Source organism: Trachinotus anak, unplaced genomic scaffold (genome assembly GCF_046630095.1).
Source record: "Trachinotus anak isolate AG129_WGS33_773 ecotype Australia unplaced genomic scaffold, CSIRO_AGI_Tana_v1 ptg000025l, whole genome shotgun sequence".
NCBI classification, from domain to species: domain Eukaryota; kingdom Metazoa; phylum Chordata; class Actinopteri; order Carangiformes; family Carangidae; genus Trachinotus; species Trachinotus anak.
In genome coordinates, this window is record NW_027273876.1 from 19,033,325 (window position 1) to 19,049,730 (window position 16,406).

The window sequence follows — 16,406 nt, forward strand, 5'->3', positions numbered from 1 at the left end:
TAATCATTAAAGCCTTTAATTTCAAAGAAAATAAAAAAGGCAGCAATGTAGTTTTTCCTCAACAACAGCAATATGCTCTGTGACTGAATCACATAATCCTGATCTCTGTGAGAGTGTGAGTGTGAGTGTGTGTGTGTGTGTAGTAGGGTTAGACCAATACTGCTGACACGGTGAAAAGGTGGTCGGGTTAGTGCTGAGCACTTCTGATGATCCCCTTAAAGGAGCAGTTCATCCACAAATTCAACATCCCACCCGCCCACTCATCCTCATGCAAGCTGGAACAGCGTGGAGTCAGTGTGTCAGTGTCACATGCAGTGAGTGTGATGATGCTGCTTCATCCCAGGATTATCCATGACAACTGAGGATACTAGGAACATGTTGTGTTAGAGCACCAAAGCACAGACGGTAACATGGACAGATGTACTGCTGCTGGTGCAGCTTATTAAGTGTTCTGAAACCAAATTATTCTGCTGTGGAGCTAAAAGTCCTTGAGTACATGAATATCTCCAAGATTCCTGGAAGAGCATTAATTCAGTCTAGACTAGACACTAATCATGTCAGACAATTTTAACAAGGAAATTTCATTCTAGTTTCAGAGAAAACTTCACACTGATGTTTTCCTTCTTTCGTATATAAAAGCAAAAGAAAACAGAAGAAAACAAAGAAAACTGAATTTCCAGATTCTGTTGCTCAAGTTAAAAAACATGATTCAAACTTACACTAACATTTAGAATAACATATTACAAAAAAAAAATCCACCAACATAATATAAAGACAAATTAATGCTTTTACTTATTGAATATTTACTAAATTAAATAGTCAACTATTAAATCATTTTCCACTAATCAATCATTGACTGCCTTAACAACAGTGGCACTGAAGCCTACACATCCATGACTTCCTCTATTGTTTTTATCACCGAGATCGCACACACACACACCAACAGACAGACAGACACAGAATGTACAAATATTTGACTTATGGATAAAATCACTATCATTTAGCTTCAGAACACTTATTTTATGGCTTTTTCCAGACACTGTGCAGGATATATGATAAATCCACATATTTCACAATAAAATACTCAGATAGTGTTTCTGTGATTAACTGCATGTCATGGTCTTTGCTCAGTTGTCATGGTCTGAGCTCAGCTGTCAAAATGACACCAACAGGGATGTTGATGTGATAATGTCGAGGAAGATCTGTGAGAATTATTTCGTCAAATTACATTTTTATGGTCAAGAACGACCATTCCCACACCATCTAAAAAACATGTCCCTGACGACTTCAGTTACTTTCCTGAAGGTTCATACAGAGCTCACTGTCTGCCACACTGACATACAACCTCACTCATGTTCTGTTAGTATTTCTGGGTGAACCAAACCTTTGTCTTTGACCTAGATTGTGTTAGTGGTGCAGGTGTTATCACTCAATGGTTAGACCTCTTCTCTGACTGCATGAAACTGACTGACAGCTCCATCACTGTTTAGTGTGGTTGCGCCTGTCAGAGCAGGACATGCAGTGGACAGGCAGCGCATGTGGCATCTGATCTCAAAAGCCATACTGGTTGAACCCTTGTGACTGTGTGTGTGTCCGTGTGTGTGTGTGAGACATCTGTCTTATCACAGTTTATCCCTGTCCAGTAGCTCCTGCAGTTCATTCTGGATGTCCTCTGGCAGCTCCAGAGGGGGCAGGTCATCCAGACACAGGTCTTCCTGAGCTGGCATCTCCAGTGGGGGCAGCTGGGGGATTGCAATCTCCTTCCCCTTCCCTGTGCTTTTCCTCTCCTGCCCACCCCCTGTTCCCATAGCACCACCCGCTTGCGGCAGCACCCAGAGCTCTGAACGCTCCACAAAGTCCGCTGCCTCAGCTGCCTCGGAGCGCAGCCGGGTGTTTTCCGATCGCAGCCGCTCATTCTCAGCGGCTAGACGCTGGTTTTCGTTCATCAGGTGGTCAACCAGGCGCCGCAGGTCTTCGATGGTGGTCTGTTGTTCTTCCAGGCGAGTTTTGTCATCTTTGGTGGTCTTAGATCCAGGGCACGGTGGAGTCAAAGGCTGGCAGCCAGTCTGCCGAGTCTGAAGCTGGTAGAGCAAGGTGTCATACTCTCTTTCCCTGACTCCGCCACACTCTGCGGCTGAAAGGACCGGGGAGCCGTGGGCCAGGAGTTGGCCTGTGGCCTGGGTTTGGGCAAGGAGGGCTGAGCTGCTGGAGCCGGGCTGCACCGAGCCAGGTCGGGCCTTCGTTGCCTCGCGACGAGCCTCTCTCTTCCAGCGCTCTTGGATCAGTCGCTGCTGTTTGATATGACTGTCCCTCTGTAGCTCCATGGACAGACGAGCCTAGAGACACAAGTACCAACACCAGCCAGAGCACTCCTAACATTAACCCCAACACTGAGACAGACAACTGATACAGACCTAAAATTACACCGCTGTCAGTATGAAGCCTTGTCTGTGCACATTGCTGTCTCTCATTAGATTTGGTGACTTTAGACCCTTTTAATAAAAAGGACCCATCAGTGTGTTCCAGTAAAGTTATTAAATATTGTTAATCTCTTTAACATTTATATGAATAATTGTGTGTTATCTATTATGTTTTTACTTACATTGTAAGGGTTGGGACTACTCTGCTAAGGGAAGTTTAAAGGAGAGGTCCCTTCAGTGAGTGAATTAATCTGGGAGATATGAGAGAGATTAAGATCTCGTTATATCCATTGGTGAAAACTTAGAAGGTGGAAAAGTCACCTTGTGTGTTACACAAATCAGAATTAAACTAAATATCCTTTCAAATCAATCAGTCAAAAAGTAGTCCTGTTCTTGACACGTTTTTTGATTACTCCATAAAAAGCATGGAGGAAAAACTTGACTGAAATTGATGTCACACATATGGAAATTAGTACATGATGTAATCCAGTGACTTCTAGAGATTTTATTGCTTGCTAACTGAAAATAGCTGACAAGCCCAAGTAAACAAGCCTTAGTGTACAAAGACGGTATCTCGTTTCCGTTTATCAGGTTAAGAAATTAAGCATGTCCGGACTCACTCTCTAACCCTTGGAGAACAAAGGTTTCCTTCCATGATCTTTACCTGGTTCTTAGTGGAAACTCTTTATCATGCCTGTCAGCATGCCTGACAAATCCTGTATACAAATACATCAATTAAACTCCTATGTTCCATTTCACACATCTGTATCCCTGTAAAGTGCCTTGAGATAATGTATATTATGATTTGGCGCTATACAAATAAAATTTAATTGAATTGAATATTCAGACTTATGAAAAAAGATGTTCCAATAAATCAGGTCCATCATTTGTTCCAATTGCTGCTGCAGGCTATAAATAACCTGCTGCTGAAGGTTGTGTTCCAACTGTGCTTTAGTATCAGTCAAGATAAAACTAAATAGTTGCACTAGTTCACAGAACTCATTGAACACACACACACACACACACACACACACACACACACACACACACAATCTCACCTGCTCACACTCTGTTGTCTTCATTGCATCTGTCAAAAGATCTGTGGGAGAAACAGAGACAGAGTTGAGAAACTTCACATAGCCAACAACTTTACCTGTTCCTCTTCGAGTTCACAGAGTGTCATTACCAACCAAGTGGCTATCCACTGTGACATCACCCACTGGTTTGTGATCTGCCATTTGGAAGCCTCGGGTTTGTAATTTTGGCTGTCGCCATCTTGGTTTTTTGAAACCAGAAGAGACCATATTTGGAAGAGAAGGTGGAGCTGAGGAGGAGTGAGGGGTGGAGCTGACCTGCTCTGTCCTCTATCCTGATTGTCAGGCAGGTCACCATATGTGGTACAGTCTGTCAATCACGCGGTAGCCCCGCCCTAATGCATACCCCGCTTTATAGTCTATTTTCCTCTAAATGGGACGGTAATTTAAAAAATGAACATCATGTTGTATTGAAGAAGACTTGAAAAACTCATCAGGAAAACATTTACTGAGGTAATAAATCAAGTGAGAAGTAGAGACATTTTCACATATACAATATAAACAATACAATTGGACTTCTTTTTACAACCAGTGGAGTCACCCCTGATGGTCATTAGATAGAATGCAGGTTTTAAACCACTTCTGCATTGGACCCAGAGTTTACGTCCACTTTTATATACAGTCTATGTTACCAACACAAGTACAGCCTGTGATTCTTTACAAATGGGCTATCAATAAAGGCTCTACAATACATACTTCACTACAAATTCATCTGCAGTATTCAAACAGCCAAACACTGATGGTTGTGCTGGATCTTTACACCAGCATTGTACTTTTGTGAATTTCTTTTTCAACTCTGCTGTCTTGAGGGTGTTTAGGGCACACAGCCCTGTGGTGCTCCTCTGCTGAGGGTCAGAGGCTTTCCCAGCCTCACACGCTGCTTCCTGTTGGTGATCCACAGACAGACAGGCTCAGTCACAGTCGGCTCAGAGAGCTCGGTGTGGAGAAGCTCTGGTACAAGTGCATTAAATGCAGGGGTTAAGTCAAAAACAAGGATCCCGGTGATAGTTCCCTGACTGACAAGATGCTGGAGAATGAAGTCTGAATTATAGCTGGGAGGTGACTGAGACAGAGACTGCAGTCTGCAAGTCTTAGACAGAAATGTGTCCAGGTTTACATAAAAAAGCAGATTATTCTTATTAAGAACTGAAGGTATATTTTTTTTTAATGTGTTGAGAGGGAAATGTGTATTTTTGTGCACACGCTTTAACTCCATAACTGTCCTGCTTTGTGCAGTATGTGTGTGTGTGTTAAAGAGGCACTAAGCTAAGCCTCTGTGCACTTTATTGAACATTGTTTCATCTCAGTTGTCAAACTCTGTGAAACTGACACCACAATGCAGCGAATAAATACATGATTCCTGCCTTTTAGGGGCATTTTTATTCTTCACTTTAAAAGTTATTCATGATGCATCACAGATAATCGGTATCGAGTATCACAGAATCGCTGTATCGTGATAACATCATTATTGTGGGCAACAGATGGTGAAAGTATACCAACCCTAATGGGGTCCACCTGGGCTGTTTGTTGTGCCTGTACTCACTGAGATCTGTAATCCTGTGCTCTCTGTGGACAGTGAGTATGGTGGAGTCACATCAGTCACACAGAAACTATGCAGAGTTGAGTGACCCTTTTGAAGATGTCCACAGAGGTGGACAATCTGGCCAAACTACCATGTGACAGTCTTTTACGGTAGAATCACAATCTATGATCTGAGCCACAATCTGCATTCTGTTTCCACTCTGATTTTATTGTGAAAGTCCTGGTGGTGGAGGTTGTGATTTGTATCTATCTTCCACTTTGATGCTTCTTTTGGATGTTTGTTTGCTCACTGTTACTCTTTGCCTACAAGGCTGTCTTCTGTTTACAAACTGTGCAACAACCAATCATGTTTTATGCCTAGTTCATTTGGAGTATTTGTTTGGACAGTGCCGGTATTTATTTATGAGTTGCTATAAGTAAGCACTTTAATTAGAAAGTTCAGTCGCTGCCCCGGCTTGTCCTGCTTCATGTTTCCCTGCCTTTAACTCCACCGTGTTGGACAGCAGCTACAGAGAGCTGGTTCGCTGTTCAACTGTTAACAATGGCTGGTTGCAGCGATTTAACTTTTAAAATTAAATATCTAAATATAGCACCCTTTAACGATGCAATCTGAAAAGTAGATCATATGCCTATTTAAGATTGTCCACGATAAAAGATCGTCAGATCGCCAGATCACCCAGCCCTGGGTCTAACTGTGCAGTGCAGTGGAGGATGACATGCAGTCTGGTCCAGCCTGTCTGGCTTTTCTGCTTGCTCTACACTTTTCAGTCCTCTTCATTCTCTATTGTTAGCGGTGGTTGTGTGACCCAGCCACCATGGTGACCCCCATCATAATGTTGACCCCCATCATGTGAGTCGTTAGGGTCACATGAGTCACGGTGTGAATGGGTGCTCAGCAGCCTTGGGAGTAAACTCACTGTAAGTGGTTGATAAGTGGTAAGTGATAAGACTGTTTGGTGATGGTCGTTCCAGTTTGACACAAATAGCTTCTTCCACTCCTCTTTCAAACCATTGGTCTTCTTTGGCTAAAATGTGCACATTGCTGTCCTCAAATGAGGGGGGAGTATATGTAGAATAGGGGGTGGGGAGCTCTGTCTTTTGAAGCTACATCACTGTACTGTGGTGGATGTACTCATCCACATCAGCTGATGTCTCTCTGAAAACACCCCAGTCAGTGCATTCCAGTGCTTCATAATTGACAGTCGTTGTATCATTTCAAAAACTGCCCTAATACTTTCTGACTATATGCACATCTTTTGCAATTACTTTCTCCAGAATGAGAGAGAATAATGAATGAGAATGAGATCCTGGATTATTATGTGTCAGATTTACTCTAAAACCACAGATCTGTTTGACATGTAGTAAATATCAAATAATGTTTTAGAGCAGCTACACTAAAAAGTGGGGAGAGTCACAGGCAGTGTCCGTGTGATTAACCTACCTGCTGCTTTTCCATGGCAGGAGATAGCCTCTTCATACTTTCCAGCCGCTACCAAACGGTCTGCCTTCCTGCACTGCTGATGAGCCTGAAAAAAGGGAGACAAGTGCAGGGAACAAAGGTTAATGAGGGAAAAGATTAAAATAATTGGAGAAAGAATAATTGGATACATGTAAGTTAGAAATATCAAAAATTGACGAGTGTGATGCATCACAAAAATGTTAAAATGGGAGTGGAGTACCCAGAATTCAGAGGATGAAAATAAAAAGGAAGGAAATGAAGGAGAGACAGGTGGGCAAAGGGCAAGAGTTGTTCAGTTCAATATTAAATGGTACAAAAAAAACGAGGAAACCTTTTTGGTCACAGATGAAACTGACTTTACTATAGAGCTGAAAGAAAGATAAAAATATTAGTCAGAAACTATTTTGATATTTGATCAATGGCTTCAGTCATTTTAAGACGCAAAAATACTAAATATTTCGGGGCTCTGCAGTGAGAGCATTTCAATCGCATATGCAAGTGAAAATTGCAGTGTGTGAATATGGAAAATTATTTGGCCACACCGGTGCAAGTTTTTCACCGGTCCTCAGTTTGTAAGAGCTGGAAGCATTTTATCTGTGCCTGGAGAGACCTGAGAGTGAGATTTGCAGATTGGAAAATGAGATTTTGGTGTTCATGGTGCATACTGCTTCTACTCTCGGTCTCTCTCATCTCTGCTCTCTGTGTCTGTGTTTGACTGAGGGCAAGGCTCAGCTCCTGTGCACAGAGCAGACAGCAGGGCAGCAAGGCTGCAGAGGACAACATGGCATCAGGTAAGGTAAAATGTACTTGAGTTGACAGCAACAATGCTCATGGCTGTACGTGTAATAAATCCTTTGTGAGTAAAAACCCATTAAGACAAATTTATCAAAACACCTGTTAAACAAGCAAAACTTGCAGGAAAGCTATTATTTTCAGTAGTCCCCCATCCGCCGCCGGTTATGTGTTGACCATAGTTAGCTAGTTAACTACTATTAACAAGCTACAATGAAAGCTGACCATTTGTGGTGTTAATATGTAGCCTCACTCGCCACATATCTTCAAACTCAACTTGGTTCTTGTGGACTTTATGTGTGAAGCCTGGTTTATACTGACTATATCTGACAATGCGTGACTGCATTCAGGACGGCTGGGAAAGAAGGCCACATGTACTAACACTTCTAATGTTAGCCACGCTCAGCAAACAAGTATGACATTGTTTTCCTGCAATGCCATGATCCAACTTGGTCTGAAAAGACAACACAACTCGTCATGGCAATGACTGAAAATTACTATTATTTTTATTACTATTATTATTTCATACAGAGATCTTGCTATGTTGCTGTTAAGAAGACCCCTCATTATGCCAGCTTTGCTTGTTTACACTGAATCGAACGTCCCAGTGTGGGATTTTAGACAGCATGCGGCATTCAGGAATCAGAGGCGTGAGTGCATGACAGCTACATTAACTCGGTCGAGACAGAGTAGGGAAAAATGCTACTAGCGACAGAAACTCTAGCAACATGAAATGAAGCAATACGCCTACCACAGCACGTCAGTATGTGAACAGTTATAATGTTCAGGTTCTATTAAAGTTGTTGCAGAGGTGTTGAATCAACTATATGATCATTTTGGAGGATGAAGCATACAGCACTGTTCAGCTGTATTACATTGTGCAGAGAGGTGTTAGTACTATTTAGCCTACCCTCACTGAGTTAACTGAGGTGGACAAAATAATAGAAACACCTGGACACCATGGTAGGTGTCAATAGACTTTATCTGGCAGTAATTTTGTTGGTATTATCGGTTCCAAATATCGGTTACCCATCTCCTTGATTTCTATGTATCAGTAACGGAATTGACCCTGAAAAAAAAAGCATATCGTTCAACCCCTAATTGTTTCTAATGCTTTTAAATGTCCTCTTTGATTATAATGCTGATTACAAACTTGCTGTAAATCATATCAGGCAACTTGTCTTCGGGGGAATGCCACTGTCATTGTCCTTAATTTACAACGACACATTGCAGAGATCAAATAATATTGAGGCGATATTCCGTTTCATTGTTCATCGTTCCACTGTGTTTTAGGAGCTGGGAACAGTGTGGCCATGACATTTTAAAATAACATGCTAAAGAGGGTTATCATCAAACGGCCTGTAATCTAGTAACAGAATAATACAAACTGACAGTACTTACCGCAACTTCACAAGTGTTAAAGCTAATTCTGTCGAGGACAAAACCGAAATGTTCTATGTGTAGCATGTCCAGGCTAGCAGACAACAACACAAACACAGCAAGCAAAGCAGCGGTTAGCCGCTAACTTACTGTAGCTTACCTATACAATCCCCTAGCTTCAGTAACGTTAGCCTGTTATTGCAACATCGAGACCGAAACTTACGAGGTTCAGCGGGCTGTCCACGACCTCCATGGAGTCGATTCTTCGAAGATTTACACTACATGAAAGGTGTCTCTGTCCTACACGGACTGTCATTCGCACCACGATTAAAAATCCTGAAAAAATAGTTGTAAGAAAATTACTGTCAGGGAAGCGGAGTCGCCTCCACAGCCAACGCTGCGTCAAAACGTCGTGACGCACAAGTAGTTCTGTCGTTTTTACAGCGTCAAGCTACCGGAAATAGAAAAGGCTTGTCATAAAATTAAAAGCCTTAAAAATAATAGAGTCGAAATTTTCGCAACAGTTTAGGCAAAACACAAAAAAAGAGAAAAACACGCGCCGAAATTACCGATACACATCACCCTTTACACTTATACAGACTTATTTACAGGCTGAATCTGATTCTTGCCTGTCTCATAACCAGTATAGCATTAGCAGGATTTCTATGTCCCGGTGTTTCAGTCATGCTTTTGTTGCGCCATGATGAGCGGAAAGGCTGTGTCTTATTCTGTCTCACTTTCCACGCTGTTTTGATTTCGTTTATGGCTCAAGAGGAAGTGAATTCAACAATTTATTTAGTTAGTGGGTATGAAATAACACATATATATATAAATGACCGGATTTTAACTTTATAGTCTCTTAAAACGTCTCATTATCGGTTTGTTTGATCCGGAGCAGACTGGGTAGCTGACGTTAGATGACCTCTCCAGCGGTGTTACAAACATTTAGACAGATTTAGCTAACGTCACGGAACCAGGAAACGCAGCACAAGCCAGCAGCGAAAACACTGATGTGGATGAAAAAGAGAGGCCATAGGTGTCTGATAGTTTCTAGCATGGCCTCATTAGTCTTGCTCATGATGGTGCTGTACGGAGCCATTGGCACCCATCAGCAGCAGCAGGGCAGCTCCAGCCTTACACATGACTACCAGCTGCTGGGGAGACCCCTGTACAAGCTGGACCTGGGCTGGCCCAGGAAGCCAGAGCTCTTCACCGGGGAGGTGTATGGAGTGGCTGTGGACCAGTACGCTTCTGTGGTGTATGTTGCACAGAGAGGTAATACACGCGCTACCTTTATTAGAGCAAACATTCATTTTGCTTTACTTTGTGCAATAAGAATATTTTTGCAGGTTACAATAGTAAAAGTATTTTACACCTTTACTTTAACATATAAATAAAATCGGTTGGAAATGTTCATTAACATTTGTGAGTGTAAATCCAGATGTGAAAATACATGTGTATTCTCATCTGAAAATGTGATATGTGAAGTTTACCTGCACTTAAAAATGCAGCCGGAGCTTTACACTTGCATCACCTAACAATTTAAAAGCATGCTAATTAACTCTTGTTTGCAAAAATGTGCAATTAAACTGCACTAATAAAGCCTGATATGTGGCGCCTTATTAGAATGTTGTATTGCTTTGTATACTTGGTTTGTGTGAACTTTAAACTGACTGAAATTAAAGTTACCCTGAATTTGAAGCAGAAAAGTGCCCACTATAAACCATTAAACCCCCATTTAGCAGAATAGTATTCATATTTATGTTGTTTTTGTTTCCTACTGCTGTTCTCTTTCTCCTCATGGTGACAACCTTAGGGATAGTGGGAAATGTGACAGTACTTGACTTTGCTTTTACTCTTAGGTGACAATGTGCCCAAGGTGCTGGTGTTTACCACAGATGGAGATTTCCTCATGCAGTGGAACACAACCACACTGGAAATGCCTCATGGGATATTTGTAGCAGACACAGCCTCATCAAACCCTACTGTGTGGATAACAGATGTTGGGAATGGCCCATATGGCCACTCCATCAAACAGTACTCTCCATCTGGGAAGCTCCTTCAGGTAACAGCATTATCTACAGTAAGATTTAATTTGATGTGAGGAAGTGTTGGTTCAGGTTCCACCAGATTGATTGATATAAATATTTAGTGTAACATTTAGAATTGAATATTTTCTTGTATGTGTCAGGTGCTTGGTACACCAGGAACGGCAGGCTCTGGGTTGAACCCTCTGCAGTTCGACCAGCCAGCTGAGATCTTCGTCCACAGCTCTGGGGAAATGTACATTGTCGACGGTGATGGTGGAATGAACAACCGCCTCATCAAGCTGTCTAAAGAGCAGGAGGTGTTGTGGATCCACGCAGAGAAAGGACAAGGCATGGCTCAGTTCTACATCCCCCACAGCGTGACTGTGGACAATGCCAAACGGGTGTGGGTGGCTGACAGGGGCAACAAGAGGATCCAGGTCTTTAACTCCGTCACTGGAGACTGGCTAGGCACGTGGGGGAGCTGCTTCACTGAGGATGCCCCCTTCTCCGTCCGCCTGACCCCAGACAAGAAGTACTTTGTTGTTGTCCAGCTCAACACCAATCAGATTTCACTACTCGATGCGCCACCAGTGGGTTTAATTGGCCAGTGCACAGTTGCCAGTGTGATCCAGCTGGCTGATGATGTGAAACCTCACCTGGTTGACCTTGACCTAAAGACTGGAGCTCTGTATGTGGCTGAGATTGGAGCCCAGCAGGCTCAGAAATTCACCCCCTTCAGTCTGCGTGGCGGCTTCCTGTAGAGCCACACTGGGCTTTAATTGAAGAAATGTCATGAGTAGTCAATGATCCAATAATAATCATCCCCACTTATTTAAAGAATGGTCTGAAAATGTTCACATGTATAATTATGTAATTTGCAATAATGTGATCCAGAAAAAAAAATCACAAAACAATTATTTGTCATTATAGTAAACCCCACTGAAAAAGACATCAGTTAAGAGTGTGTAAGATATCCATGTTTTTGTAATACGAGTTTGTCCAGTCTCAGGACACATGCACACACAGCCCCTGTCTGCATACCCTGAATCACAGGCACGCAGACAGAGGGCTGCTAAAAACTTGGATGTTTTGATGATGCAGCAGCCCACTGGGATTCGTGCCGGTATGCCCACCGCATAACCGGGACTCTGAAGGGTTTTGTTGCACCTGGGTTGTGTGTGCATGTCGTACGGTGGCAGTCAGAGTGAGTAACAGTATAAATCTATCTCACTCAATGTTAGCTAGTTTAACCATCCTTTCTTTCTCTTTGCTTTTTTTCTCTTCTTTCTCTCTCTCCCTCTTGCCTCAGACTGGTGGCACCCTATGTCTCCACTTCCTGTATCAGTTATTTCAACACAAATGCCCTCTGCAGTGTTGTGTAACTGTGACTTTGTGATATTGCAGCAGTGGCAATACTTTTGCCACCGTGGGTTGTTAAATCAACATAATAATGACATTTTTAATGAGTTATTAAAATATAGCCAAGATAGCAGGATTACTAGGGAAAGTTAGTTGGTCTTCATTTAATACAAAAAAACTCAACAGTGACTTGAGAAAGGATGTTTTTCATTTTGATTAATTAATCAAAACATTCATCTTCCAGTGCTGTAAAAGCTAATTCTAACCTCACAGGAACATAGCACCCCCTGGAAGAAATGAACTCATTTTACACTGTGGAGCTGTGTCAAGTGATAATAACAAAAATGTAATAAAAATAAATGAGCAGACCAGACTCTGACTCAGCACACAGTCAGTATGAAAGGATCAGGATCAGAAAAACATGGACATCAGAATGTTACTATTTTGAACTGAGCCATTTTACATTTTATTTAGGTCACTCAGACAGCAGCTGCCTGGTTGTCCCAGTCAGTAATCCACTCACGGAATTTGGCAAGACTGTTTAGTTGTATATAAATGTAATGTTTGTCCTCTGACTGGGTGTGTACCGTTTGAAAAAGTTACTACTATTCAGTGCTCAATACTACCATAGAATTGACTGTTAACTACATCGGTGACTTAGGAAAATGTTACTGGACAAGTATTAGTTGTTAAATTCTAATTTCAGCCATTTCAAACAGCCACTTCAAATTTAAATATAATATGCAGGTAAATAAAACTCATATTGTTTGTTGTTCTTAAAAACCAATAGTTATCATTAACTGCTGTTTTAAACTGAGCATATTGGTGCTGAGCTTTTCATTGTTTTCTGCTGTTTTGTGAAGCTATGTGCTATTTGTATGACACTACTTGACTTTGCACTGCTTGAAAGGACCAGAGCTGAAGCAGAGCTGTTTCCTGTCTTCACTGCAGATACTTTAAACCCTTTTGTGCTTTTGCTGCCTCAGCCTGTGCAGTTTTTGTGTAAACAGACAAAAGTAATTTTAACATTCAGTTTAAAACACCAAAATGTATTGAGTATGTCCCTGAGGTCTAACAAACATTTCAGGTGGATTTCCTTCCTTGTAAAACATTCATAAACCTGATTTTTAAAGTGTCTGAAATCCTGCATTGTTTACATCCATGTTTACTTGTTGGCAGTCATCTTCTTGACAGGACATTTCTTGTGTTACCGCCATCTGTTGGTCAGTGGAATAGTGCGACACAATTGATTGTGTCGCCTTTGTGCACGCGCATGTGCACCCTTGTATGTGTGTGGATAAAGAAAATAGGGAGCCACTCAAAGAACAAGAGATCCATGATGCTACTGGAGGTGTAAAACTCCACAGGGAACCCTTGAGCCAGATTATGACTGTTTTCAAAGAATTTTCTATGGTTACATGTTTATATATATGCCAAAGGCTGGAACTGAATTGTTTTGCACATGCTTTAATCTGAGTTGTCTGTAAATATCATTGAGCCTGAGAGCACTTCATGATGCAGTGAATAAATATCGTGTGATTTTGCCATTGTATGTGTATAGATCCTCTCAGTAATCTTGATGTATCATGACTGTCTTGCTGTATATTTCTTGTGTTCTGACAAGTGTATTGTTTTAGTTGAACTGGTTGGTAAGGGGCTGTGTATAATTTGGCTTCGGAGGTGATATATGTGACCACTTGCTTCTGTTATTAACAGTCCTTCAACAGAGTGACAGAAAACTAACTTTGCTATATGCAACTCATTAACTTTTGCTTTCAGGCCCTGTTTGCTGGTAACTTTAGCATTTAATGAAGTAAATATCAAGAGAGTTGTTTCCAGTGAAGTATAAAACATTTCACAGGTTAAAGATGAGAAAAGCTTTTGTCCTTGAAGACTACAAGTTTATAACAAAGTCTGTGTTACTAACAGGAAACATGGTTGCTGAAAAAATGACAGCATTCGTCTGGCAGGGTGGTCTAACAGAAAAGATGCTGTTGCATTATGGGGATTGTGGGATCCAGTGTTTTTGGAGTTTGAACGTTATTGATGAGGATTAAAAGTCAGGATGCCTCTGCTCCTTCAGTTACATCCTTACTGTTATACTCAGTTTCTTGTGAGTCCCTCAGTTTTATTGTGTGTACAATACTAAATCACTGGAGTGCTCCTCTAATGAGTTTATGATGAATTTGTTAAAAGCACATTTGTTGAGACCTCTGTCTGGGAAACAGTTTATTTTTAACTTTCATCTATGTTATATTTGAAATCAGTGGATCTGGGCAGTGGTTTGTTTCTACTGTACTTGAAGCGTTTCGTAGTCTAGACATGATCCAGATGTTCTTACATAATATAAATGATGCTTTTACCACTACCTGAGAATTTTTTTTAATTTACATTTAGCAGCCATCAAAAATAATTGATTGTAATGTGACAATCTACAATAAACTGAGTTGTTCATATGTATTTTCATGTCCAGATATAATTTTAAAAATAGTGTTCTATATTATGCCGACAGTGTTGTATGTAAATCAGTCAGACAGTTTGGTTTAAAGTTATAATATGTACACTTTCTGCATTGAAATGTCTAAAATCAACTAGATTGATGTATATTTTTACATCTTACAATATCCCAGATGTTTCCACCAGTTTTCAAACAGTCATTTGGTCTGGTCGACATCATATTCCCCATACACATCTGTCAGCGTTGTTTGTCTGCCAGAAGTGTTAAAATTGATTTTATCCAGTTGTAAGCCACGTTTTTTATAATACACTTACAGTACAAATGGATGAAGGATTTTAGTTATCGAACATCTGGATCTAAAGTGATAAGAAAAGCAAGCTGAACAAGCATTAGCTCGGCTCATTGCCCCTCTTGGATGATTTTTAACGTGAAATTGTTTAATTCAGTGTTTCTACTGGTTTTGATGCCCTGGTCTGTTTGTGTTGGAGAGGAGGAGACCTCTGTAAAAAAGCTCCTGAACAACTGACACTGAAGGAATCCTACCCGACAGTAGCTGACTGCAGTGCCAGCAATGGTGGTGAAGACAACAACTCCCATGGTCCCATGCTAGTTATGTGCTTATGTGGACTTTGTGTTGGAGTTTGTTTTGTGCAGGCAACTGGTTGTTTGTTGACATTAGCTCACTCCATTTCTAAACTAATGTTGCACCAAGGGCAGCAGAAGTAGGGGGGGCCACAGGGCCACTGTCATACATTCTCTTTAAGTCATAGATCAAAATGAGGCAGGGAAACACAAAAGAAGAACATTTACGCCTATTTTTTAATCCAATCAAAAATGACATTGTGTTAGAAGGAGACCAACAGCAGCCAGGTGCCCCCAACAAGCTCAGTCTGTTACTTTTATAAATAACTGAAGAGGCAGTCTCAGAGATGCGCCTATTTTATTTTCCATTCGTTTCATTTGCACGTTTTGCAGCTGTATGTTGTCAAACAAGGCAGGACACCTTGTCTTTGCATTTCATTTTGATCACAGTCGGCTTTGATAAAAGAGCTGGTGGCATCTCACATGTGGCTTTGACTTAAAACTGAAGGTTCAGTCCACTTGCTGGTGGATAAAAAAATGGATCTGTACCATACTTTCAGCATAAGAAATACAGAGATGTGATATTGGTCCATATAGGTTCCACATGTGAGGAGCAGACCTGATGACCTGAGCTCCCTGGCCAGTTCCAGGGAGCTCAGGTCACCAGGTCAGGTCATGTCTCATGAAAAGAAGGCTTGACAAGAATGATGCCTCAACATACTGTGAGGCCCCATTACTGATGGACTTCACAGTGGTTAACAGGCAAGATGCTGTCTATAGCACACCACGAGATGGAGCTCAGTGACAGCACAAAAACATTCAAAAGTTCTCAGTAAAACATTTTTATATTTACAAATATTTATTAAGACATAATATTTATTTGTACTACTCACATTTTTTATTTGACAATTTAAAGGGAGTCTACAGTTTGATAGTAGTGGATTCAAAAGGACTTGAATTGCTAACACCATCCTTAAAAACATGGGTTTATGGCTCATTAAATAATTTTAAATAGATAACACACTCTGAACTCTACACTGGCAAAACAACATTCACAAATGAAGCAAGTGATTTATAAATTAGTTTTCTGCTTAAACACATCAACTGCAGCATCTGTGGAGCTGAGTCCTCACAGGTGAATTTATTACTAATTTATATTTTCCACTTTATTTTTCAACCAATCAATTTTGAAAATTAGTTTGTAAGTGTAAAAGCACATTTCTTAAACAGCTATTTCCATTTTTTTAAATATGGGGCACATTTGAATATATTTTTGCAGTGTGTTAAATT

The 16,406-nt window shown here is 41.0% G+C and overlaps 2 protein-coding genes across 2 annotated transcripts; one reads left to right on the top strand and one right to left on the bottom strand.

The window, feature by feature from the left end:
* Positions 1 to 9,119, bottom strand: nrbf2b (nuclear receptor binding factor 2b). The gene is made up of 4 exons (XM_071463170.1): positions 8,911 to 9,119; positions 6,498 to 6,582; positions 3,479 to 3,519; positions 1 to 2,336 (listed from the first exon to the last, which is right to left on the bottom strand). Exons 1-4 carry the CDS (start codon positions 9,001 to 9,003, stop codon positions 1,623 to 1,625), a joined length of 933 nt encoding a protein of 310 aa, XP_071319271.1. The 5' UTR covers positions 9,004 to 9,119; the 3' UTR covers positions 1 to 1,622.
* A 312-nt stretch (positions 9,120 to 9,431) lies between these two features.
* Positions 9,432 to 13,623, top strand: LOC139608986 (NHL repeat-containing protein 3-like). The gene is made up of 3 exons (XM_071463169.1): positions 9,432 to 9,962; positions 10,550 to 10,752; positions 10,879 to 13,623. The coding sequence occupies exons 1-3, from the start codon at positions 9,698 to 9,700 to the stop codon at positions 11,476 to 11,478; spliced, it is 1,068 nt and encodes a 355-aa protein (XP_071319270.1). The 5' UTR covers positions 9,432 to 9,697; the 3' UTR covers positions 11,479 to 13,623.
* Positions 13,624 to 16,406: the final 2,783 nt, after the last annotated feature.